The sequence below is a fragment of the Pleurodeles waltl genome, chromosome 4_2 (assembly GCF_031143425.1).
Source record: "Pleurodeles waltl isolate 20211129_DDA chromosome 4_2, aPleWal1.hap1.20221129, whole genome shotgun sequence".
NCBI classification, from domain to species: Eukaryota; Metazoa; Chordata; class Amphibia; order Caudata; family Salamandridae; genus Pleurodeles; species Pleurodeles waltl.
The window spans coordinates 351054008-351080315 of NC_090443.1; the positions used below are offsets into that span (position 1 = coordinate 351054008).

Here is a 26308-nt window from a genome sequence, read left to right on the forward strand (position 1 = left end):
ACACCTTAAACAACATTGTTCTTTTGCCATAGGCATAATACAAAGTCTTCTTTACACCATGGACAGAGTCAACTAAGGTCCATTATGCAGTTGTGTTGGACACTACAAGCACTGAAGGCAGGTTGCCTTCCCTGGCAATATGTTAGTGCAACGGACATATTTTCCACATTTAATTTAACGCGACAACAACTACTAATGGCTAAGAAAGAAGCAACTTATGTCATGTTAAATACTGAAAAATTAGAAACTTTGCCTTTTGCTGTGGCTGAAATACCATCTGCTGAGTGGTTAATACACAGGTTAATTAATCTGCCTATTTCAACACTACAATTTACGTTCTGCTTAAAACACTTTCCATTAGGCAGATATGAAAGGCTAGGAGATAGTTACATCCATGAGGTGTGGGAGCTACCCTTCTCGTACAAATGTCTTAGTGGCATGAAAGAGGTCTTTCTTAGCCTTAGTGAGTGCAAGACTTCTGTCTGCCATTCAATGGTTTGTAAACAGCTGTCCTTGCACGGGCATATAACGCTTCCGCAGCAAGCTTGGCTTGTTATCTGAAGGGAGATCCAGTCCCATTGATTAGACCTGCGTTCCCGGTGCTCTCGAATGACAGCTATGTCCTCCTCAACAGTGAAAACTGTTGTGGGATGCGAGCTGGAATAGTTTGTCGTTTCGGTCTCTAAAATTGTTACATGCTGCAGGAACATACTTTTTCCTCCTACACGACAGAGGGAAGTAGCTGAGATTTTGCCCCATATCTCTACTTCAAATGCAAATTTTGACAAGTTCATCAGACTCAAGGCTTTATTGTTTCAAAAACATGTGGCGCTCACATATGCACACGAGACCTATGCGCTCCAGGTTGCAAGGTCATCAGCAGCGATACAGTCCCTTTCAAGTGCTAACTTTCCGAGACACTTCGGTGAGCTTGTGGGACGAATATTTAATGCATCCAGTACTACTGGAATCGCAAACTTCTTTAAGTCTGTTGGTTCTGGTTTCGTTCACACCTTCTCCTCTATATTTGGCTTTATACCTTCAGCCATCCATTCAATAATCTCCAGTATTTTCAGGGTATTTCTGATATCTTTGGCTATAATAGGTGGCATTTTGCTGTTGCTACTTTTTCTGCCCAATGGCTGTCCCACTGCAACAAGGAGGACTGAAAGCGCTTCCACCAGCACAACTGTTTTGTGAACGCATAATGCAGTACTTTGGAGCATCACTCCTGGAGCAATTGGAGTGTGACTGGTCCCTGTCATTTAGACAAGTTTTGCATTGTGTGCAGCCCGTGTTTCGGTGCTTCTGATGCTCGTTCGAACATGATCTGAAAGCTAGTCTTTCTACACAGCGCTTGCTTTTATTGGACGCTGATCTGTTGATGTTCTCGCTGAGGGCTCATTACGAGACATACGGATTGAGGGTACGTTTGCTACGGGAAGCTGCTTATGAGTTGCCCTTTGTGGAGGATGCAACTTTAAACATATTGTTGGGCACACCACGGAATGCTGCTGCCTTGGCTGGAACTCAGGCTTTGTAACACAAATGCACCTTGGTTTTCCTTGGCGGTGAACTTTCTACTTTACCACCTGCCGAAGTGGAAGATTTCCTGTCTTCAGTTATCCCGGATTCAATTGGCAACTTCCAAAAAGACTCTGACTTTTGAAATTCTGCCTTTTTAACGCCACAGTTAATATTTTAAATTGTCCTTCTAATACATGCTCAAGTGCCTTTTAACTTGTCATTATTGACATTCCTATATATGCCTTAGGATGAATAACGGTAGCTTTTATACATTACTAGGGTTTGAATCACCTTTGAACCGGCAAAGGGAGGGTGTTGTGAAGCCATTTTAGTTACAGCTTCATACATGTTATTTTAGCAAACTAGGCCTGCTGCTGTGCACTTTAACCTAGATATATTTTATTCAACTTCCTCTTATTATTTTAACAATAGCCACATTTATGGTCTTGTTTTATTTTTTCTATCTAGATGTTCTTAGCCTAGGCCAGCACTGCGTTCGTAAACAAGACATTTCTTTCACTCTGTGCTTTTCTCAAGGCTGCAGTAAGATAGGTTGCCGGCAAATGTGGTAACACTTTGTCTCTAGTGTTCATCGAAACATACACACTCTTTTGAGGGGATCCTTTCTTGGAACATCAGTTGTTTTAGTATAAAAACACTGCTTTGACTCATTACGTTAGAGGGAGATTCCAGCCAGATGAACACGACTGTATGCTGAGTGCTTCGCTGCAGCTGCTTATGTAGACTACAGGCCTCATGCTCAGGTATGAGGGATGATGTCTTCCCAGGGGAACCTGAAGGGCAGAATAAGAGCTTAACATGCTGTGCTCCAACATAGCCTAGGTAGGAGCCATTTTTAACGACTCTAGTGACAATATGGTAGCGTTATTTTTATGTTTCTCTCTCCTTGTCACTATTTTAATGCTGTCATGCTTCATCGTCCTGGTTATTGCATTACATGTCATATTAGCGAAGATGCAGTTACTTCCATAAAACCTTATTGAACTAAACTCTGCCTCCTATTGTCCTTGCATATGTGGGACTAATGTAACTGAGAGAAACGGATGAGATCTGAGTGACCGCGATTTCCCTGAGTCAACTGTGTCATGCGCTTGGTTGCCCAATTATCCCTGCTCTTGGTTGGAGATGAGGCACTGCTAGTTTGCCAGAACACAACCCGAATTAGGCCGACAGGTGTCATCTGTAGTTGGTTCAGACTCAGTCCCCCACAGTGCAAGTGATTCTGTACCCAAATCCAGTAGTCTCATTAGGATAATGAGAGCCTATGTGACAGTATTACCTGTGTGCGAGGGGCATTGCAGCTATGGCTGTTATGTATTACCCACAAGGAGGCTTTCCAAGTTGATAAAACCTTTTTAACATTACTCCTGCAACACTGTTGGATGCCCTAAGGTGATCACTGTTTGTAATTTTACATGGGGTGGCCGCTAATGTAATCTTGTCTAGTGTGGTCACTGTTACAAAACGAATAATATTAGTAGCGTGGGATGAGTTCCATTGAAGATAAGTAGCTCTTGTTACAAAAAAAGGTTGAAAGTCTCCTGGCCGAACCCCTGTCTCTAACAAAGGGAGCCTCAAAATTCCATTTAGCTAGAAAATTCAGTGGCTGGTCTTCTTTCATTAGCCTTATTTTGCAAACATACCATCTTGTGAATCTGAGTTCAGATGAGAGAAGCCATTACTGTTAGGTTCTTCCTGCTATGAAGGGCAAGGCAGAACGATTGTGTTTGATTTGAAACTGGGCTAAAACTAGAAGGAACTTAATCCTGCATGGAGATGCAGGCTCATTCCAATAGAGACAAAGCCTCTCCTACAGTGATCTTGAGAATAGGCCTTGGTTTAATATCTTTTTAGGCCCTTTCTGGTTGGACAACAATGCTCAATTTGCAGGGAGGTGCAGATGTGCCCAGTTGCTGGAATTCTATCACTAAATAGATGATTATCCTTGGACCATCTGACCAAGCTGCAGTTCGAGGAAGTACTCCTATGGAGCTTTTATACAGTTAACATGGGTGCTCTGTCAATTTAAAGGCTTGGGTAGAATTAAATGATTATCTTGGGAAACGCTAATTTATCCGTTCAACTATAGTTGGGTGAAGAGCAAATTAAGGACTGGGTTCATAACGTTGTCTAAAATGTATTTTGAGATAACACTTTTTAATTCTTCTTTTAGAAAAGTTTCATTCATGCCATTTATGAAGGAATAGCCTCTGGATTGCATAGCCTGCTTGATATTAATACAAAAAAAGCAAAGGACACGGAGGAAGAACTTCTTGGTAATTTTCCGCATAGTGAGGTAAATGATGTCTGAATTATATGTTCATTATTACTCAAATTATTTTTGTGTGCTTTAGGAGACAGACACATTTATAATTCATTGATGAGTGTTTATTAGTATTTTTCAGTGTGTGAAAAGCATGAGATTGTTTTTATTTTACTTATTATAAATGCATATGTTTACAAATACCTTGGCTTTTTTAACAGTATAACACCTTCACATATTCAGTATTTTTAATTTTGCGACTATGTGGGACCAACATTGTTTGGCAATTATTCTTTATATGCAAGGTTCCGTTTATTTTCGGGTGGTGCTGTGGGAGGAGTGACAACTGGTAGCCTCTGTTGGGGCGGTACCTGCCCATAACTGCTGCAAAGGGGTGTGGATCACGTTTATCGAAGTGTTAACCCATACGTTTCCTCCTCCTGAAGGAAGGAATGACACGGGTGATTTACAGATTACAAGATAAAAAGGTTTATACTATGTTGAGTACCAGTTTTTCAGGGTTTGCCTCTCAGCCACCGGTTCTGTACTACATTTGATTTATGTTTTTTATTTTTATATTCGACATTTGAGTTACCCTTTTGTCTTGATTTGTGCCTCTCCAAGCCAAGTCTTGCCTCTATTTTGATGATACGGAGGGACCTCTATCCTAAAACGGAAAAGTTAATATGCAGACTGCTAAAAAAAAGTGTGCCAAGCAGCGAAGGGTGTTAAAAAGGAGTAAGCAAAAAATATAGTGAACATGCTGAAAACTGTGTTAAGTACTTGCATATACGGTTTTCCAGCATTTAATATTTCAAATAGTTTCATGCTTGAATTAACCCCCCTAGTTGAAATAGAAGTCCTTATTAATATATTATGCAGAGCATTGGGAAAATACGGATATATTTAATAATAATAATATGTAGTATTTGTAGTTCATCCACTTAACTGTTTGTATGTTATGCACTGCAGCTGTTGTGCTGAATGGCGTTCTCCATATGCCTTAGTTGTGATTTTCTACCAAACATCGTGTGAAGGGAATTTTTCTGAATTCCTGTTTTCACTTTTCTCTTTTCTGCATAATAAATAATTGCAGTGACAGCTGCCTTGAAGGACCAGATAATGGACTTTGATTAACGGAGCCTTCTTGTCTTATCTTGACTTCCTATGGGTTGTTTCTGGATAGCTGACACAAAAGAAAGTTCTCCTTTAATAAACAGATACCTTGCAGTAATTTTATCAATGTCATGTTTTACGTTCTGTTTTCTGCCTTTAGCCTTGAAAAAGTAGCAAATGTCGCGAAGCAGATGTTGGAAACTGTGCAGTAAAAAAACTAGATTCAGATTTTTTGAAATGTTGAACAAACCCAATAGTCTTCCCATTTTGAAATAGCACACAATACATATGGGAAGATTGTAATAATAAAATTCGGAAGTAATTGACAAGGATCTAAATGGAACAAAATAAGTTGTGTTTTTGAAATCTCAACAGAAGGTGATCTTTTAATACAAAGGATATTGACTGGTGTCCCAGCTTATAAACCTTTGCGCTATACAAAGATGTCAGCATCACATTGGGTGATGATTCTAAAAGTGAATGAGCTGGGCTCTCACTAGGATTACTGAAAACTTTGGTTCTTACTTTAATGTGCATACCTTTTGAACCCATGCACAGTTGTTCTTTAAGGTTACTGACACCTAAAACCGTTTCCCTGTTTGTAATCACTTTTGTGCATTGTGTTGGTGAATGAAAGATGTTGTTAGTGCAATGTCCTTTCTTCTCTAACAAATTGATGCAATGGACTCAAGAATACTTTCTTCCAAAAGTGGTGTTGCCCTTTCATGTCAGAGTGGTGCTGCGGTCTTATCTCCCCCACATACTTTAAAGGAGGACCAAAGACTTTACTGGTTGGGCTACAACATTCTTAACTTCTATATCGATCAGACAACTAACTCTTTGTTGGATTCACCAGTGAAAATAAAGGGCAATTCACAAACTGACCTTTTCGAGATTAATTGTCCTCTGTATCATGATTTGCTAGTCCTTGGCCATGGTTAGACCTTCTGAGGGCATGTAGGCTCATTCCATCAAAGCGAAAGTCGCTAATACAGCTTTAACTAAGAGTATTCTGGTTATCTGCCGGGCTCCTTCCACACTTTCAACTGCCACTACTGTATCAATTCTCAGGTCCTTGGGGATGGTCATTTTGCTCGCTCAGTCCAGCAGGGCTTTCTCCGATTCATCAACTTTGGCGGGGGGAGGTATTATCCATCAAAAGAACAGTTACTTATCTTCCGTAACAGATTCCTCACTGCTGTCTCTCCCTTTCTGTGGAGTGGCCTTTTGTTAAGTCTGAACATCCCGATTTGGATACTAGCAAACTGTTCAACCACTAATTTGTCAGTTGCTCCCTGCCTGATGGTGAATCAGCACGCTGGGGTGGCGGATATAATCAACTCCATGTCCTCACTTCCGGAGGCAGGTTGAGGCTGCTGCAGAGCCTGTGGCACCACAAGCTGATGTGTGTGAGCTTATGGCTGGAAAGGTTTCTGGAGCCTGTGGGGTGCTGGGGGAGTTTAAAAGGTGAGAAATCCGCAGTTAGAGTATCCTCCATAAAGAGCGTTACTGTATATGAAGCACAGCTGTTTTTTTATCCATTGGTATCCCAATCCAGAGTGTGAATAGCAGTGTGTTGAAGAATCCGTTCTGTAAAGTGAGTCTTAATCCTGCTGTTCCAAACGCTTATTCTAGTGCTTACTAGTCAGGCTTGTGATTTTATATACAAAAATTACTGCATAGGAAACCCTGCTTACCTGTTTATACCGTTCTTTATCATTGTAATATTTCACAGTTTCATAAGTTCATCGTTAATCTTCCATGATGCTGTTAATGAGGATGCCACCACATTCTCACTCACAATCGTGCTGTGGAGTGGGGCATGGAAACACAGGAGATCTTCTACCTTACAGACTGCAGTGCCAAACATGCATTGAAATGGATTTACTGCACACACCATTGTGTTGATGATTTTTTTAAACAAACTTGTATTTGACAATAAGTTATTTAACCCCTTCGCTGCCAGGCCTTTTCCCTCTCAGGTGCCAGGCCTTTTTTTGGCTATTTGGGGCAATTCGCGCGTAGGCCCTCATAACTTTTTGTCCACATAAGCTACCCATGCCAAATTTGCATCTTTTTTTCCAAAATTCCTAGTGATTGTAGAGGTACCCAACGTTTGTGGGTTCCCCTGGAGGAGACCAAGAAATTAGCCAAAATACAGCTAAAATTTCGTTTTAAAAAAAAAAAGAAATGGGGGGGAAAAGGGCTGCAGAAGAAGGCTTGTAGTTTTTTTTCCTGAAAATGGCATCAACAAAGGGTTTGCGGAGCTACAGTCACCATCTTCCGAAGCTTTCAGGAACAGGCCGATTTGAATCAGAAAACCCAATTTTTCAACACAATTTTGGAATTTTACTGGGACATACCCCATTTTTACTATTTTTTGTGCTTTCAGCCTCCTTCCAGTTAGTGACAGAAATGGGTGTGAAACCAGTGCTGAATCCCAGAAAGCTAACTATTTCTGTAAAGTAGAAAACATTCTGAATCCAGCAAGGGGTCATTTGTGTAGATCCTACAAGGTTTTCCTACAGAAAATAACAGCTGAAATAAAAATGAATATTGAAATTGAGGTAAAAAAAAAAGTTTTCTCAACATTTTACTGTAACTTTTTCCTGCGATGTCAGATTTTCAAAAGTAATATACCATTATATCTGCTGGACTCTTCAGGTTGAGGGGATATATAGGGCTGATAGGTTCATCAAGAACTCTAGGTACCCAGAGCCAGTAAAGGAGCTGCATCTTGCAATGGGTTTTCATTACCGGGTATACAGCAATTAATTTTGGGATATATAATGACTGAAAAATAGGTATCAAGAAAACCTTTGTATTTCCAAAATGGGCACAAGATAAGGTGTTGAGAAGCAGTGTTTATTTACACATCTTTGAATTTCGGGTTGCCCATACTAGCATGTGAATTACAGGGCATTTCTCTAATAGACGTCTTTTTTTACACACTGTCTTACTTTTTGGAAGTAAAAGAAATGTGGAGAAAGACAGGGTGCAATAACACTTGTTCAGCTATTATGTGTTCCCCAAGCATCCCGATAAAAAACGATACCTCACTTGTGTGGGTAGGCCTAATACCTAGGGGAATCCAAGATGGGATGACGTGCAGGGCTCTCCCCAGGTTCTGTTACCCAGAATCCTTTGCAAACCTTAAAAGTTGTCCAGAAAACACTTTTTTCACACATTTCAGTGACAGAAAGTTCTGGAATCTTAGAGGAGCCACAAATGTCCTTCCACCCAGCGTTCCCCCAAGTCTCCTGATAAAAATGGTACCTCACTTGTGTGGTTAGGCCTAGTGCCCGCGACAGGAAATGCCCCAAAACACAACGTGAATACATCACATTGTGCCAAAGAAGATTTTGGCCTCTAGCTCAGCAGGCACCTAGGAAAACCTACCAAACCTGTGCATTTTTGAAAACTACAAACCTAAGGGGAATCCAAGAGGGGGTGACTTGTGGCGCTCTCACCAGGGGCCAGATGTAGCAAAGGTTTTTACCCATTCTGTGTCTATGGGAAAAAGTGTTCGTACATATGGCCCCAGGTTCTGTTACCCAGAATCCTTTGCAACCTCAAAATTTGGCAAAAAAAACTTTTTCCTCACATTTCGGTGATAGAAAGGTCTGGAATCTGAAAGGAGCCTCAAATTTCCTTCCACCCAGCACTCCCCCAAGTCTCTCGATAAAAATGGTACCTCACTTGTGTGGGTAGGCCTATTACCCGAAAAAGGAAATGTCCCAAAACATTATGTGGATTCATCAAAACTATCAAATACTAAACTACCTGTTTGGGGGGGTGCACCTGTGTTTTTGGTCCTGGGCTCAGCAGCCATATGAGGAAACCTACCAAACTCAAACATTTCTGAAAACTAGACACCCGAAGGAGTCCAGGGAAGTGTGACTTGGGTGGATCCCCTAGTGTTTTTTCTTACTCAGAATCCTCAGCAAACCTCAAATTTAGCTAAAAAATCTCATTTTCCCACATTTGTGTATGGGATCACCACACCAGCACAAATTTCCTCCCACCCAGCGTTCCCCTCAGTCTCCCGGTAAAAATGATACCTGTGTAGGTGGGCCAAGTGCCTCTGACAGGGAAGAGCCAAAAACATGTCGAAATTGAGGGGGAACCAAAGCGGGTCCAAAAGGGCAGTTTTGAAAAAACGCTGACAAGTGGGGCAGAATTTTTATCTGTATAAATGCGGCAATGCTGGGTGGTAGGAATTTTGTGGATTCCTGCAGATTCCGGAAGGTTCCATCACAAACGTGGGAAAAATGTGTGATTTCCAGCAAAGTCGGAGGTTTGCAGGGCATTGTGGGTAAGAAAATGGTGTGGGGTGCATGTGAAGCACACTACCCTGGACTCACCCAGATGTTTAGTTTTCAGATGTGTCTAGGTCTTTTAGATTTTTCTACATGGCAGCATCCCAAAGTCCAAAAAGTGCAGCCCTCACCATTCCAAGTGGGACGGTTTTGAGAGTTAGACAAGCTCTCATGGCCCAAATGTAAAACCAAAACCCAAAATAATCAAACGTCCTCTTGCTTGCTGTGGGATCAGATGTTTTATTGTGCGGGGTAGAGCTGAAAGACTGTTACCCCTTTCTGTTGGGGTGGGGGCATAACCATGCCCATACTGGTTGGTAGCCACTACCCCACTATTTTCTATGTTTTTTTAATTCCCTGGCATCAAGTAGGCTCTCTAACACCCCCCCCACCCCCAACCCCTCTGGGAGTGGATCAGGGGTAATTGACCCATTTGCCCACTGGTGGGCAGAGCAACTTTGTCCCAATTTATTTGGGGTGGGTGTATGGCGATACCCCCACCCTCTTTTAAAAAAAAAAAAAAAATCTTCCCCAGTCTCAGGCAATGGTCGCTGCCCTGGGGGGCAGAAACCCACCAAAGGGGTCGCTCCCCCACGTGTAAAACATAAAACAACACACAAAAAAGTGATCCCTGGTGTCTAGAGGTTTCTGCCCCCCCCCCCTTAAGGGGAGGGGGGTGGGGAGGCAGAAATGGCCTTAAAAGAATTCCTCCCCCCCCCCCCCCAGGAGCGACCCTTGCCCAAGGGGTCACTCCCCTCATGTCAATAACACACAAAAAGCAAGCATCCTTGGTGTCTAGTGGGTTTTGCCCCCCCAAGAGGGGCAGAAAAGGCCTTTTAAAAAATGCCCCCTTGGGGAGCGGCCCTTGCCCAAGGGGGCGCTCTAGTCTTGTCAATTTCACCAAAGTAATAAACTCCCTGGTCTCTAGTGGGCTTCACGATCGGGCAGCAGAAATGCTCAGAGAGACATCAAAGGAAAGAAAAAGTCCTTTCCTTTGAGGCCTCTCTCGCGCGCTTACGTCATCAGACATCACTGGGAGGTTAGGGGGGTGGAAGGGGAAGCGATTCCCCTTCATACCTGCCCTGAGTGGGTGAGGGCGAGGCTCATGGGGAGAGCACTGAGTCAGTTCAAGGACGTAACAGTTACGTCCTTGGTGCCTCAGCGCCGCAGTCAAGGACGTAACCGTTATGTCCTTGGCTGCCAAGGGGTTAAACATAAGGTTGCACTGACATCATCAGACATCACTGGGTGGGTGGTGGTTCAGGGGTGGAAGGGGAAGCGATTCCCCTTCCATCCCTGCCCTGGGGGGTTGAGAGCGAGGCTCATGGGGGGAGCCCTAGCAGTTCCCTCATGAGCCAGGTCAAGGACGTAACGGTTACGTCCTTGGCGCCTCAGTGCCGCAGTCAAGGATATTAACATTACGTCCTTGGCTGCCAAGGGGTTAAACATAAGGTTTTACAGAGATAAACTAATAGCACATTTATCAAGTGTACATTTGCAGTCGTTCACAATATTTAAGAACAAACACACACCTAAAAACGTTTGACTGATTACCAAAGTCAACCAAGCCAATTCTAAATGGAGATTGTTGGTGAAAACAACTCTCATCCAATAAGTTTCTGTAGATACGAATTTAAGTAACTTCACTTTTGCTTCCTATCCTTGTTCTTATTAATTATACTAGCATGAGCGGTCCTAATAATGCAAGAGAGCCTGCTATCTGGGTATGAAAGTTGGTTTCTAATTTCCCCACTATAGTTGAGTTGTGACAGCTGTGCTCACCTGTAATAACAAACTTACATAGCTATTAGTTAGTACAGTAGTTATGATGTAACAATGACTGCTATCAGAACTAGCAGTCAATTTGAAAGTAAGGTGACAAAGAATAATTACGTAATCCCTTCCAGGCCCTGCACCTCTATGGTGCCCCAACCAGGGTCAGCTCCATGCTTCCACAGTTTTGCCAGAGTGACCCCCGCCCAATTGTGTGAGTTCTGTGAGGCCATGTACCTCATTTGTGGGCGACCTGAGCCCTCTGGAGTATGTTTGGTGCCCTTACTGGATTCCTGCCAGTGGGTACACCATTGGCACCAGTTGGGCTCCATGGATCTGGTGCTGAATCTGGAGTGGTGCTGCCAGCAAGATAGAGACCCTCTCCAGCGCACGCTCCCATACCAACATCCCTGGCGTTATCTACACCCATCAAGGCCGCCATCCTCATCGTCCTCGACTCTGACATAGAAGAGGACTGGCATTGCATGAATCCAAATCCTGTGTCATCTGGAGCTATGCCTTCTGAATCGGAGTCAGGGCCTTTTGTCTATGACAGGCCTGGTATAGCGGATGAATGAAAGTGGTATGGCGACCCTGTTGAATATAGACACCCTTTGGATGATATCACAGATACCTGGTATGAGGATATGATGGATGCCAGTGGGTTAGACACCTCACCTAATACTGGCTTGGTCTCCCCTCCTCTGGGGCTATGGAGGAGGGGGGCCCTCTTTCGCTATGGTGGTGTGTAGGGCGGCCAAGGTCTTGCACCTTCAGTTGCCCTAAGTGGCAGTCAAACGTCTTTACGGAGGTGCTCCAACTGGAGACTGCCCCCACTAAACCTTTACTCCCCTTTAATGAAGCCATCACTGGCATCCTCCTCGGGCCCGGGTCCAAGCCCTGCACAGGGGCTCCTGTGCCGGGATGATTGCCTGCCACCACCGCTCCACTCCAGGGGACCCCAGTTTCCTCACCCAGCACCACACTCCAGAGAGCTTCGTGGTCCAGACCTCCACTTCCAGAAACAACCCTTCCACTCCAGTGGATAGGGAACCCAAGAGACTGGATACCTTTGGCAAGAGAATGTTCTCTTCTGCCAACCTCACACTGCGGCGGTAAACAGCACGTGCCTCTTGGGCTGTTGTTTCCACATGATCTAGGATTCCGTCACGCAAGTGCTGACAGTGGTCTCAGGGGAGGACCAAGCCATATGGGAGAGATGCAAAGTTTACCATTCGTTTTAGTTTGGACACAACTGGCTCGCTAGGCAGAGTGACTTCTTCATTAGTGGCCCTTCAGCACCACCCCTGGCTAAGAACTACTGGCTTTTCCAGGAAAGTACAAGCATAGCTTATGGACCTGTGCTATGATGGGTCCCATTTCTTTGGAGCGAAGGCAGACTCTGTGCTGGAGTGCTTTAAGGACTTTAGTGTACATCCAGGTCTTTGGGCCTCTCTATGGCCCTTCACTGCCCCCAGTCCGTCTTTAGTGATTTGCAACTGCGTCAGTACCCTCTCAGCCACCACAGCCAGCAGGCTACCACACTTTTTCGTGGATGAAGATGCAGTTCCTACAGACCACATGGGACAAGTAGCCAGAGGTCGGGCCTGTCAGCTACTCCCCTGGCAGCCACAGCCTCCAAGCCCCTTTAAGTTGCTCTGCTACCATCCTGGGCATCCCGTGGGGGCAGAATATGCCATCACCTTCCCCACTGGAGGTCTTTAACATCAGACCATTGTGTATTACAGATTGTACAAAGGGTCTACTTCCTCCCATTTGTGGCTGCCTCCCCACCCATGCCACCTACCTACGACCAGTTGATGAAGGACCATCTTTTCCTAGTCTGCCACAAAGTGCTGGCTCTCTTGGCCAAGGAGAAGTCCTCATCAAAAGTAGGTTGTGGGTGCTGTTCCCTCTACTTTCTGGTGGTTCAACACCTGGTGGGCTGTCTGGACATCAATCAATCAGGGATTTGTAAAGCGCACTACTCACCCGTGAGGGTGAATGAACTCAGCCGTTTACGCCTAGCAGATCACAAATGGCATCTTCATCCTGAGATGATGCAAGGCCTCTTCCAAGAGTAGGGAGAGTCTTGGTTAGATCTATTTTCCACCACAGAGAATGCACAATGTCAGCAGTTGGCGCATTGAAGTTTCCAGTCCGGCTGTTGCTCAGAGACGCTTTCCATCTTGAGTGGAGCTTCGGCCTCCTGAATTTCCACCAATACCACTCCTGTTCAGAGTTCTGCAGAAGATCAGAACCGACTGGGCCCAAGTCCTTGTGGCTCCAGATTGGGCACTCAGAGCTTTGTATCCTGAGTTGTTGAGCATGAGCATCAGTCCTCCTGTCAAGCTGCCTTTTCGGGAGGCCCTTCTGTCGCAGTCATAGGGGAGGGTTCAGCACTCAAACCTGTACAGTTTCCACCTTCATGCATGGAGATTAAGCGGCGACAGTTGACAGCCTGTGACTCCTCCCTAAGTCTGTGATGTTGATCTTGCATGCCAGGCATTTTTCCACTGAATTGGCATACGCCTGCCGATGGGACACCTTTGTGGCTGGTGTGTATCAAAAAGCATTGATCTTACCCTCCTTCTCAGGTCCTATTATTTATTTTTTCTTTGGCTCAGCAGAGCTCTGCTCTGGGCACAGTTGAATGCTATCTTTTAACCATTTCTGCGTTTTTGCAGTTGCTTAGCAACCTTCTAGGTCATCCTTTGTGATGAGATTCTTCAAGGGTTTGCTACATATTTCCCCGCAGGCCATTCATTTTGCCCCAGTGGGACCTGATCCTGGTCCTTACCTTTCCGATCTGCCCTCATTTTGAGCTGTTACACAACTGCCCTCTTCGGTTATCAACCATCACCTTTTGTAGTGGCCATTACATCAGCCAGGTGGGTCAGCAGTTGCAGGCTCTCTTAATGCACCCGCCTTAAACTACTTTTTATCCTCACAGGCTGGTACTCCTGACACGTGCCTCCTTCTTCCGAAGCTGGTGCCTATATAGGTACTGCGTACGTCATGTCTGGAATGTCCGATGCAGAGCTGAACAAGGCCACCTACCAAGGCGCAGGGGTATTGCCTGAAAAATTCCCAGAATCAGTCTGACACTTGGGTATAATTCTAAGGTAAGGAATATGCAGCTACATAGTCTCTACGAGTTAAGGCACTGCTGAAGGTAAGTAACTTGTTCTTCTTGTAGAGACTTTATCTAGCCTTTGATTCCTCACCGACCTTCCTATCCTTCCTCTTCTGTGATAGGACTCTATCTATTAATAAGATCCCAATCTTGCAATCTTCACACCGATAACAACCATTCACTCTTGAGGCTCTTCTTCTGGGGGTGTGGACAGCCTCAAAACCAACTGACGGTGTGCAGGGGTGGCTTCTGTGCGGGCCCGTACATCATTTCAGGAGCAGAATGGCAGTGCAAAGCGACACAGTACCACCTGATGATAAGTTGAGGTACTACTGAATATTTTCTGGATCCAGTCTGACAACTGGGGAATATTCATAAGGTTGGGAATCTGTGGGTAGATAGTCTCTATCAGAAAGAGCACTACCAAAGGTAAGTAACTTGTTCTTCCATGCTATAGGTCATAAAAGGAACGATAGAATCCTTTTACTTATCTACTCAATGTGAGCCACAGCATTTTAAAATCTGATTTACACTAAACTGTTTCTCTCATTTTTTTGTAACAAATACTAACTACATTGTGGTACAGATTTTGCTTTTATTCTTAATATCCTTAATAAACATTAAAGAGCGAGACAAATGATTTGATGGTGTTACCATGTATCATAAGCAAAATACCCCCAGGCGTACATATATAGGATATTGCAAGTCACCTCGGAGTTAAATTGCTTTATAGCGGAACTCAGCCTTTGACCTTGTTCATTTATGCTAGTGGTTCTTAACCTGTGATCTGGGGACCCCAAGGGTTCCATGTCGCCTACTCAGGGGGATATTTATGTATAGATATATATGCAAAGAAGGAAAATGTAAAACTGAAAATGTTAAAAAGTTCTGCAAATTTGAATGATTGATTTGTGGGAGCAGTGCAAGTGCATCATACAGAATATCATATGACCAATGGGTGACCTTGATTAAATTCAAAATGTAAATACATTTTTTAATAAGTGTTTGTGAATTAAATTAAGCGTTTTATTGTGTATTTAGTAGATGAATGCTTCTTTTTGAAGTGTTGCATATTGTTTTGCGGCTCAAACCTTTGAAATTTCTTAGGCTGTTGTAGCCACCTTCCAGTAGTCACTCTGTGGGGGTCCCCAGATTCCAATAACGACTTAGTGGGGTCCCCATATTTCAGTGATGATTAAATGAGGACTCATAGAAATCTAAAGGTTAAGAACCACTGCTCGATTTGATTAACATCTTTATGAGTTGCTGTAAATAATAATATAATTTACGACAGGGTACTTTTCCCCATGTCTCCTAAAATCATGTGGTAGTGGGTAATTTAGGAATAGTTGTTCAATGCTTTAGTGCAAGCCTGTTCCACAAATATAGAGCTAATGCATTTGGTTCTTTTTACATTCCCTAAATTCGGTCATCCCTAAACACCAGTTGAATAATTCCAGTCTTATTTTTTCAATACTGCTGTGTAAACAATTCTACAGAGATTATCAGTCTGACAGAAGGGAATCATTCAAGTGTGAAAATCTACAAAGGGTACAAAAGCTGGAGAACTATAATTACAGGTACAACTTTTTGAATAGAAGCTACCTGATCATCGAAATATGCTTGCTGAGCCCTATCCCCTTGACCAGATGTTTGCCTCTAGAGTGTGGTTTGAAGTTCAGTGTTCTATCAGTTTTTTATTCTTCTTGATGATTTAAGTTGAAGATAATACAACAACAAAAATATTGCTTCCCAATCAACCCCTGACATCCCTCCCGCCCCACCCCAACATTCACTGATGAGTCGAATCGTCTACAGGCACAGTCTCTGGTGCAGAGGATAAGCAGTAACAGTCTCACCATGTGCCCTACATTTTATAAACCTTTAAGGGCTGCCCCTGGCTCTATAAATCTGTTCCTCTTGTTTGGCACACCAGTCCATACCAGATCTCCAAACTGCCAGACTGGGTGCCTCGGATGGTTTCTCCCAGTGTCCCGCTGTGCCACCAATTACACCAGGCCAATCAGCGTCCAATTACCTCCTGGACTTCCAAGGTCCTCTTAAAGCCCCCAAAGAGCCAATTTTAGAGTAAGTATGATCATTTTGTCCCAGACCTTGAAGAGGGTTCTACTGACTCGGTTCCAATACTGACTGATCCTTGGACAAGTTCACACCATGTGGAAGAAATCAGCCTTGGGTTAGAGCATCTAGGGCAATTAGGGTATGATCGGAAGTTAGCATGCCAGAGGTAGTGTGTGTCATGTATGTGAGGAGTAGAGAGTGTAACTGAATGAGTCTGAGCTGCGCTGAGATAGCATGCCATCTGCCATCCTATGTCGTGCAGATTCCCAAGCCAAGTCTCCCACTTCCCTCGGAGTGAGTCCAACGCCTCAAGGACATTGCTAACCATGGATCAGTACAATTGGGAAGTTCCCCTTTGCTCATGCCACCCATCAGTAACCAAGCTTCCAAGGGGCTGTATTCCAGTAGGTCTGCCAGGTCTATCATGTATCGCCCAGGCACATCTCAAATACAGACATCTGTGAAATTGTGTGTTGCACAGCTGGAAAAGGGCCTGCATGTCGGCCAAGGAGCTCATATGATCACCCGTCCAGACGTCGCCCGATACTGTAATTCCAATCACATCCCATTGCCGTAATACCTTTAATCATGCCATATGACCTAGCCACTGTCCTTTCCATAATGGGGTCTGTTGAGTCAATTTCCCTTCCTAACCAAGGAATCTATTGGCAGCTGACATTACAAGCAGCTCAGGAACCTGAATAAGAATGGCCTACCATATAAATAGTGCATCACCCCAATTAGACCAGGTCTGCTTAGTTCGAGTTGGTATGCCAAGTCGCTCCACCCACTAGTCATTGACCACCAGGAGCTGAGATGCCCAGTTAACAATAGATTATTCACTGTACCTAGACAGTCATCGTAATGTTACTGGCAACACTTGGCAAAAGCGATGCGTGGAGAACGGTTCCTTCAGATGAAGGAACGGAGTAGGGCTGCGACCTCAGTTAACCATGTATTGGGAATATGGAGAGGAAAGTTCTGCAGGGTGTATAAGAAGCATGGGAGTATCATCATCTTTATAAGCATGACCCAGCCTAGAGCATTAGGCGGGAGGGTGGACCAAGCTGCCAAGCAAGCCTTGGTCACCCGAAGAAGAGGTGTAAGGTTAAGGGAATGTATGAATACCGTAAATATGTGAACCCCCTAAATACTTGAAACTGAGACGGCGTACTCGGATCGTGCTCTGCTAACCCAGTACAGCATCACCACCCTGTAGTCTGGTTCACCCATTGTCTAGAGGTGTCCCCAAACAGATGTAAAAATCTCCAACACTTGGGGGCCCTGACACCTAAGGGTCGCTCAGAAACAGCAGGATGTCATCAGTATATAAGGCGATTCTGTCCTCCATTGTCTTATTCCACCTCCAACCCCACAGCTGGGCATCACAGCAAATCACTCAGGCTAAGGAATCTATAGCCAGCAAAGAGAGTAGGGGAGATGGGGTGGGGGCAGCCTTGTTTGGTCCAACATCTAACCTGGAATTCCGGGGATAACGCACAATATTGATAAGGACCTGCGCTGAGGGCTGCGAGTAGAGTACGCTGACCATGTGACAAAACCGAGCATCGAATACCATGCCAAGTAACATCTTGCCGAGATAATTCCAGTCTACAGTGCTGAACTGTTTTTCTAAGTCAACCAGCATAAGAGCTGTCTCTCCTCGTATGTCGCTGGCATGTGCCAAGGCTGCATGCAGTCTGTGAATACAATGTTTCACACTCCGGTTGAGCATGAAGCTGCATTGGTCAAGATGGACCAAGGCTCCAAGGACCTGTCAGTCTATTTGCCAGAATCTTGACATATAGCTTGACGTCAGTATTAATCAAGGAAATTGGGCGGCAGGAGGTGCATTCCAAGGTGGGTTGATCTGAGTTGAAAATAACTACATTAGTGGCTCTGTGAAGGTCTGGGGGGGGAAGGAGCCTCTGTCCTCAGCCTCCTTGTAAAGCTGTAGCAGGTGAGGGGTGACCATGTTGCAGAATGTGGAGTAATACTCTAAAGGAAAGCCATCCATGCCTGTGGTCTTCCCAGACTTCAGGTCACAAATATCTACAAGGACTTTATCCTCCATAATTGGAGTATCTAGTTCTACGGGTTGGTTAGCATTGTGATGGGGAAGGGGGATTTCAGATGAGCGCCTGCACAGTTTTGCAAGATCGCAGCCGCTTGGTGTACAAGTTTTCAAATAGTCAGCAAACATGTTTGCAATTGCCACCGAGGTAGTCACTGAGGTTCCGGTCTTGTCAACTATTGACTGAATCAGCCGTGAGGTGGCATCATGAGTCACTAGTTTGTAAAGGAGAGTGCTGATTTTTTTCCCCCGTGTTCATTGACCCTGTGGGTGGATGCACTCCAAAACTGTTACTATAGGGCCTCCTGGAAGTCCAGTTTTCGTAAGGAGACCCAATAAATGTATAGCTGACGACTTAGGGTTTCAGTGGTGTTGGGTGCTACCGCTGTCTCTAAGAATAAAATATGAGATTAAAGTTCTGCCAACTAGCATTGACAGTCCCTGTCTGCATGTTTGAAGTTGGATTTAGCAGCCCCCTGGTGTGTGACTTTATTCGCTGCCCACAGGGTGCTCACTCTCTTGACCAGGCCCTCGTAAATGAGAAAATCGGCCAGTAACTCCTTTTCCAGTGGTCAAAAAGGCATTCATCAGTAAGGAACCAGGCGTTAAGATGCCATACAGGACAGCAACAGTGCCCCAAGTCAGAGAAGGAGAGGAAAATGATCTGATATCCCCTGTAGTAACACCTGAATTGCAAATGTGTTGGGAACGTCTGTGGCAGGGAGAAATACATGGTCAAGTCGCTTGTAGATGCAGAGACGTCGGTACATGATCTTTCTCTGGGATGCCATAGCCACCAAACGTTGCACAGGCTCTAAGGAGCTCATCCAAGAAACTAGCATCCAAGACATCTTGTTGCGTTTATGTGAGGGAGAACAAGAAATATCAACCGTGGGGTCTGGTACAGTGTTTACCATCCCCCCCCCCGATCAGCAGTGTCCCATAGGGTAGGGTTGCAACGGCCAAGGGGCGGGTCTTGACAGGTCTGTTTGTGTAGGTTTGGAGGAATTAAAACACTGAGGATATTATAAGGTTTCCCTTCCAGCTTGCCAACCATCCCAACATATCAGCCTTGGGTGTCATGGAGAACTTGGCCAGTTACAAGGGGGAAATGTTTGTGGATAACACAAATCCCCTCTAGAACCACGATCGAAACTAGAATGATGAACTCGTTCATACCCAAATCTACGTAAGAAGGGACATTAAGTGCCTAAGACGTGTCTCTCTTGTAGTACCACATTTGGCTGGTGGCGCTGAAACTACTTAAGAAATGCGGTGCGCTTAATACGGTGCAGGAGGCTGTTAACGTTTCATGAAAGAAGGCTGAAGGAGTCTTAGGGAGATTGTGTATCATCAGTTGGTAGTAGCTGGTCTAATCGCATGAGCCATGACAGAGAGTGAAAGGCACATATGGAAGTAATTAGAACAAAAAGATAAGAACAACAATAAAAGGTACAACCTAAACTTCCCACAAACACCCCCAACATCCGTCGCCCAACACCCTTCAACAAAACACCCCAAACACTTAGCAGGGTATTCAAGGTGGACTTAATCCTTAAGTCAGGATCTAACCATCAGTAGTCAGAGTGGGCCCTCGGTTTTAGGTAGTGACAGAAGCAAAGCAAAACAGATACGGGTCATATTTGTCCCCCATTAGAGCCACCATCGTCAGAAGTGTCTCCTGGGGTGTACTGCTAAGCCCCACTGACACCAAGGAAGCATGGAGCAGGTCATCAGTGGTCTGGGAATGGCCTGGCTCTGTGCCTGAGGAGTCTGGGGAGCATCTCCCCTGACTGCGTTTTCCTTTAGGTTTCGGTTTCCTGTGGGCCTGTGAGTGGGTGATAGATGGAGCTGGCAGACTCTCTCATAGCTCCAATACCCCATCAGGGGGTGCATAGCGTCACGGGGATTTCCGTTCGGTGGCCCACTCCCATACCTCCTCAGGGGTATCGATTGTGGTGGTTGCACCCAGCAGGTAAAGTCCACGCGAGCAGCCAAATGCTGTGGGGAACGGACAGCTCCCGGCCCGCTTGCCCAATTATGTCACCCCTGGCAGTATGATCAGCCAAGGTGTGGAGTGGCAGTTACAGAAAAAAAAAGTCCGGTAGCTGGTCACTCCATCACTACCCCAAGTAATGACATGTTGAAGCTTCCTGGCTGTCTCTGCCACCAACAAGGCCTGGGCCAGGTGTATTGGAGTTTAGGGGATGGATTTCCCTGATCAAGCCCAAGCCCTGGCCTTGCTTGCCTCTCAGGGTCAAGAGAGGCAGCACGAGTAGCCCGGGCCCCCTTGCCACTACTCCCAACCCTAGTTATTCGGTCCAAAATGTGGGGGTAGCGACGGTTCAGCATGGGCCCCTGGAGAAGCAGATAACGCCTTGGGGAGATCGGTGGGGCCACCATTCCTATCAGGGATCCCAACACCAGCCACACCATGAGGCATGGAGGAAGTGGCGGGCAAGCCCTCATCCGCATGTAAACACCCCCCTTCCATATATTCGGTCTTCCAGAGGATTGGCCCCAAATAGGGATGGAGGGAGGAAGATTAGAGACGTGGCCAGCGAGGCCTCGCAGCAAGGGTGAAAACACCGTGGCAGGCCCCAACCATGCCCAGATTGAAATGGGTGCCCCTGCGGGCCCAGGCTCAGCCAAAAGTCACAGGCCCACTCAGCTGTTGCGCCTTCTGGTGGTAGTGCAGCGTAATGTTCTGTGACTTGCCAGCAGTCTGTCCTGCCGCCATAAGCCAGCACAGTGGAGAGATCTGCTGCATCATCTGCACAGCGAGGAGCTCGACGCCTCCGCAGCTCCCAGGGTCCCGTACTCCAAAGTCGCCAGGCTGCCACCATCTCTAGGGGGGCTCTAGGGGTCCTGAACAGAGTTACAGCTGTCGTGTGAGGGCCCAGGGTAATGATGTAGTTGGATGGCAGAGGGGGTCAGTGGAGGTCTTCAAGGTGCGACTGCCATCTTGGCTGCTTCAGCCATGGCCCCTTGTCCTTCTTAAAAATGTATATTGTTTACTTATCGGAGAACTCATTTATCAAATCAGGTATCTGCAAAGGAGTAGATTCCAACTGAATAAGTAACAATAGCTTTCATTGAAGCTGTTGCCGTATTCCTATTCTAAACCACTGTTCTGAAACCTGTGCATTTTGTTTTTTATGATGTATGTTTGGGTGTGCTAGGTATGCCCTGTAATGTTGTACACCCAATTTTAATTATCTTTTAACTTTTCCACTCTTCATTTTGAACACGGAGACCCCTCCCCCTTCCACCCCTTTACAAGCATTGTATATTTTTGATATTCCATGCAATCGGAATAGCCTTCCGAAATTAATTTCACTATGTATTTACTTGAGGTAGTGGAAGAACTCTGGCCATTTTACGTATGAATCATTGTATATGGTGGTGTTTATTATGATAACTTAACTAACCTTGTGACAAAAATAGAGTTTTATTTCTTCTCTTTTTATTTTGTTTGAAGATGCTGCTTACCTTTGAATATTTAATTTGTGCCAGATGTTATTTACACACATTGTATCTACGATAGCTCTGTACATCGGTTCTGTTAATTCATGTTATGTATGAGTTTCGGACCCCCCTTCTAAAATGGCACCTGTATTTCCACGCACTTAGTCTTTTGGAGTTTGGGACGTTTTCTGTTTTGATGATATCTCTTGCAAATACACTGTGGTGGGTGCATTACGTTTATGTGAGCAAGGCCTCTGGGATGGCCGAAACACATTATGCAGAAATAAACCTTCATGTCTTTTTCACTGGCAAACAGAGTGGGCATGTTATTTAGACATTGATTTTTTGTGTGTGTGTATATATTTTTATATATATATCACTAAAAAACAAAAGGGTACCAGGAAGATATAGTTAGGTCACGATTTTACACATGCAAAACCATACAAATTCAGCTGTTATAGTTAGTTATTTGAAGAAACTACAACTTGTGACTTAAGGTAACTATAACTCGTGCCCTCAGCATGCACAGTTTTCTCATCAATAATTTTATTGCAAATGTCAGTGATATTATCAATGATGTCATGAGTGATTTAATATCTGGGGTAATTAGCAGTGCATGGCGTGGTCCCGAATGGCTGGTGTGTTTCAACTTACATGTTTTGCACACGTCTGTCACTGGGCTATACTTAGGCGACATTTGGGTGATATTTGTGCTAAATTTGGGCTCTTTTTTTCTCTGGTGGCCATCTTGGGAGACTTATTTGTAATGAAGCTCCCCAGTCTCCTCACTTACTGCAGTACCCTCAGTAAAAAAAATTATTTCAGTTTTTCCACTTTGATGGCATCAAGATGTCGGACAGATATGCCATATAGAACACTGTAGTATACTGCTGATCACCAGGAAGTTAACTGGCAGTCTGTTGCTGGTGTTGAAAGTGCATGTTTCAGTCTACATGTTGGAATGTTTTAATGAAGAGTAAGGTACTTGAGAACTTGCTTAAATGTGTCCTCATTTTTATTTCTACAGCACTAACCATAATTTCTGTGACAAAATAAACCCTTCATTTTGCTCTTTTCTAAACTAAACGTTTTAAGTTTTACAAGTTTGATTAAATCAAGATGACTTCAGTTGTGCTGCACTTCTGTCATAAGTGAGACTGTTGGTGCTCTAGTTCTAATTTATAACACTGGGAGGCTGCAGTAGAACACAAGGGAACCACATGGCAGGCTGCTCCTGTTGGAAGTACGTGTTTTACTGAGAATGTCAGACTTCATTCTCATATGGCTGAGAAAGATAATGTGAATTTACAAAAAATATGCTGTCCTTTTATCTTCTGGAGCACCTTTAAAAACCTCTATGGGGAAAATCATGAAAAAACAGTTTTCTTTCAAACATGATTCATGAAATTCCAGCAGAAGGTCCTTTCACAAGGATAAAATCACCCTAGCAAAAAATTATTAATATTGTAACTAAAATCTGTTATCACCTTTTATATGTTCTCTTTTGCTATATTTCTAATTTATAACACTCTGGGAGGCTGCAGTAGAACACAAGGGAACCACGTGGCAGGCTGCTCCTGTTGGAAGAACATGTTTTACTGAGAATGTCAGACTTCATTCTCATATGGCTGAGAAAGATAATGTGAATTTACAGAAAATATGCTGTCCTTTTATCTTCTGGAGCACCTTTAAAAACCTCTATGGGAAAATCATGAGAAAACAGTTTTCTGTCAAACATGATTCATGAAATTCCAGCAGAAGGTCCTTTCACAAGGATAAAATCGCCCTAGCAAAAAACTATTAATATTGTAACTAAAATATGTTATCACCTTTTATATGTTCTCTTTTTTTTGTGACCCTCAAAACCTGCCATTCACTACAGTGCATTTCAATGGGGTGCTATCATGTAAATTTGTCCCCAGGTGGCTGCCACCACTTTCTGGTTGGAGTGCTGACAGTCAATCACATCTCACTATGAGATCTGTGCTTAGGTTCCACCCAGATATACACATTTCTTTTTCCTTTAATATATCAAAAACTACTGAACAGATTTACCCCAAATCACAAAAAAGGACACTTTCTAGACCAAAAGCTGTCTTTCTGAAAACATGATGTAATTGCATCCGGTGGTTCGACTACAGTTGTGTCTAAAATCTCTATAGAAATTACCATGGAAAACAGACTTTTCTTTTAAACCCTTTTTTCTTGATCTCCCCCTACCCCCCCCCCCCCCCCCCCTCACTTGACGGATCGCCTCAAAACTTTCCAAGCACAAGACCCTCGAGGACACTTTATTTTGAAAATGTTGCTAAAATTTGTCAAACGACGCTAAGGATGTAGCCAAGTCAAAATGTTTTTCCTATGGAAACTCGGTCATAACTACAACTACCTACTGGTGACCATTAGTAGGTAATATACACATTATGTATGTATGTATGATTGTATTACCCAGTGGTGGTTGTCACTGGGTAGTTATAGTTAGGATTGTCTTTCCACAGTAAATACATTTCTTGGTTTGCTTATATCTTCAACGCTATTTGATGAGTTGTTAAAAAACTATAAAAAAAGAAAATAAAAAAAAGAAATTCATCCCAGCTTCTTCTTTGTTAGTTTTGGGTGATCTGTCAAGCAGGGGCCAAGAAAAAGAGAGAGGTCCAAAAATTAACCCCAGCTCCATCTTCATACGTTTTGGGTGATCTGTCAAGCAGGGGCCAAGAAAAAGAGAGGGGTCCCAAAAATGCATTTTCCGCATATGAACTTCAAACACTGCTACAGCCCAAATGGCTGAACAGATTTACACCAAATTTGTCAGAAAGCTAAATCTTGGTCCATAAGAAGTGCTTTTTGTCATTTGGTGTAAATATGTTCAGAAGTTTTTTGAGCAATTAATGCTCAAATACATTGCATATATCATGCAGCAGAGGATCCGTGGAGCCAACATCTCTCATGGTGAAGTCTGATTTTCTTCCAGCACATCCACAAGATGTGGCAGCAGGCATCTTAGGACTCAGTCCTGAACCCTAAACAAAATGCATAAAAATGACATAAGGGGGCAGTATATGGATACCCTGACCCCCTAGGCATGGACCTTGAGTCCCAGAGGCAACTACTTGAAGCCAAAAACATTTTTATTTTCTAATTTTACTGCAAATTTCCACATGATTCGCGAATGTGCAGTAAAAGTTTAAAAAAGAAAAAAAAAAAAAGATTGTTATTTAAAAAAACATAGCCCTCTTCCCTAAGGTAGGCTAAGGGCCAGAGAGGTAATACATATATTAATAAAGGGACGGTGGCACATAACCCCCGTTTCCAAACCTTTAAGATCTCTTCCCCCAGGCCTATACTTAAATAAAGGGGTGGAGTTGTCCAGCCCCGTTCCTTGAGCCTTTACGAGGCCACCAATTTAGCTCCCAACCCTGAGCCTGAAAAAGTCCCTGGGGACCTTATCTCCAGGTGCTACAAATCACAAAATGGGGATGGGGGCTGTGTGCGAGAGAGCGCTGGCAGGGGAATTATAATGTGCTCTCACCCGGAAGGAGCACAAAGCAGCTTCGGCCAGGTGGTAGCAAAACATTGTTTCCTTCCCAAGCTCTTGGAGAGGGAAATAGAGTGAATTGCTCCCGCCTGGCAGGGGCAAAGTAAAAACTTCTTCTTCGGGGCAGCAGTAATGCTGACTCCCACTGCACCTGAGATGGGAGCTACCGCGATTGTAGGGGCCCTGGGCCTCCCACCACAGCCCCCAGTGAGAGACCAGCTGTGGGGTACCCTGGGTGGGCATCAAGACACCCTATTGATATAAAAAAATTTTTTTTTAAATGCGATGAAGCCAGCTTCTTCTCCATGCACTGCTTATACCCTTTCATATTACGTCACTGCTAACTATAATGTACGTGGGTTTTTGAGTTAAAAACATCAAAGTTGTCACTGACCCGTTCAGCCAACTATAATTTTACTTTAACCTTTGATTTTCTAGTGTTTTGTTTTCTGTAAAGTAATATTTTATTACCATGCTTAAAACCAACCCCCCTCTTCGCACGGCCTGTGGCCTTGTGCATCACACGTTTGTGTGGGCCAGGCTCTTTTGCCAACACACCCACAGGCAGCCAATCCTGTCCCGCACACAGCCTTTGGCCGTGCATGGCATGAGGTTGGCTGCAGGAGTTTACTTGCAGCTAGGTCCTGTGTCCAGTTCCCCGCAGGCAGCCAATCCTGTGCGCAGCAAGGGGTTGACCACGGAGTTTGGCCTGCTGCCAGGCACTGTGGCCAAACCACCAAAAGGCTGTCAATGGCATGCACAGCCTTTGGCATGCGCAGCATAAGGATGCTCATCCCTCAGGGTTGAAACGTGTAATAAGAGAGATGGCATGCAGCCCCCCCCCTCCCGGAGGCTCAGTTCAAACATACAATGGAGGGGAGCATTAATTGGCCTCGGGGACCCATCCCCCAGGTACAGTACCTTTAAAAAAGGAAAGGGGCCACATGTCCTCACCTCCACAAGCCTTACAATGCCCCAGGGTCCACATCCTGGG

General features: G+C 44.4%; 1 protein-coding gene across 1 annotated transcript in view; it reads left to right on the forward strand.

Annotated features, from left to right (window-relative positions):
- The window catches only part of KIF14 (kinesin family member 14), a 349189-nt gene that overhangs the window by 300811 nt on the left and 22070 nt on the right, over window positions 1-26308 (forward strand). Inside the window, exon 27 of the mRNA XM_069231431.1 lies at window positions 3722-3844. Coding sequence (XP_069087532.1) covers window positions 3722-3844 — 123 coding nt within the window. The remainder of the gene's footprint in view (window positions 1-3721; window positions 3845-26308) is intronic.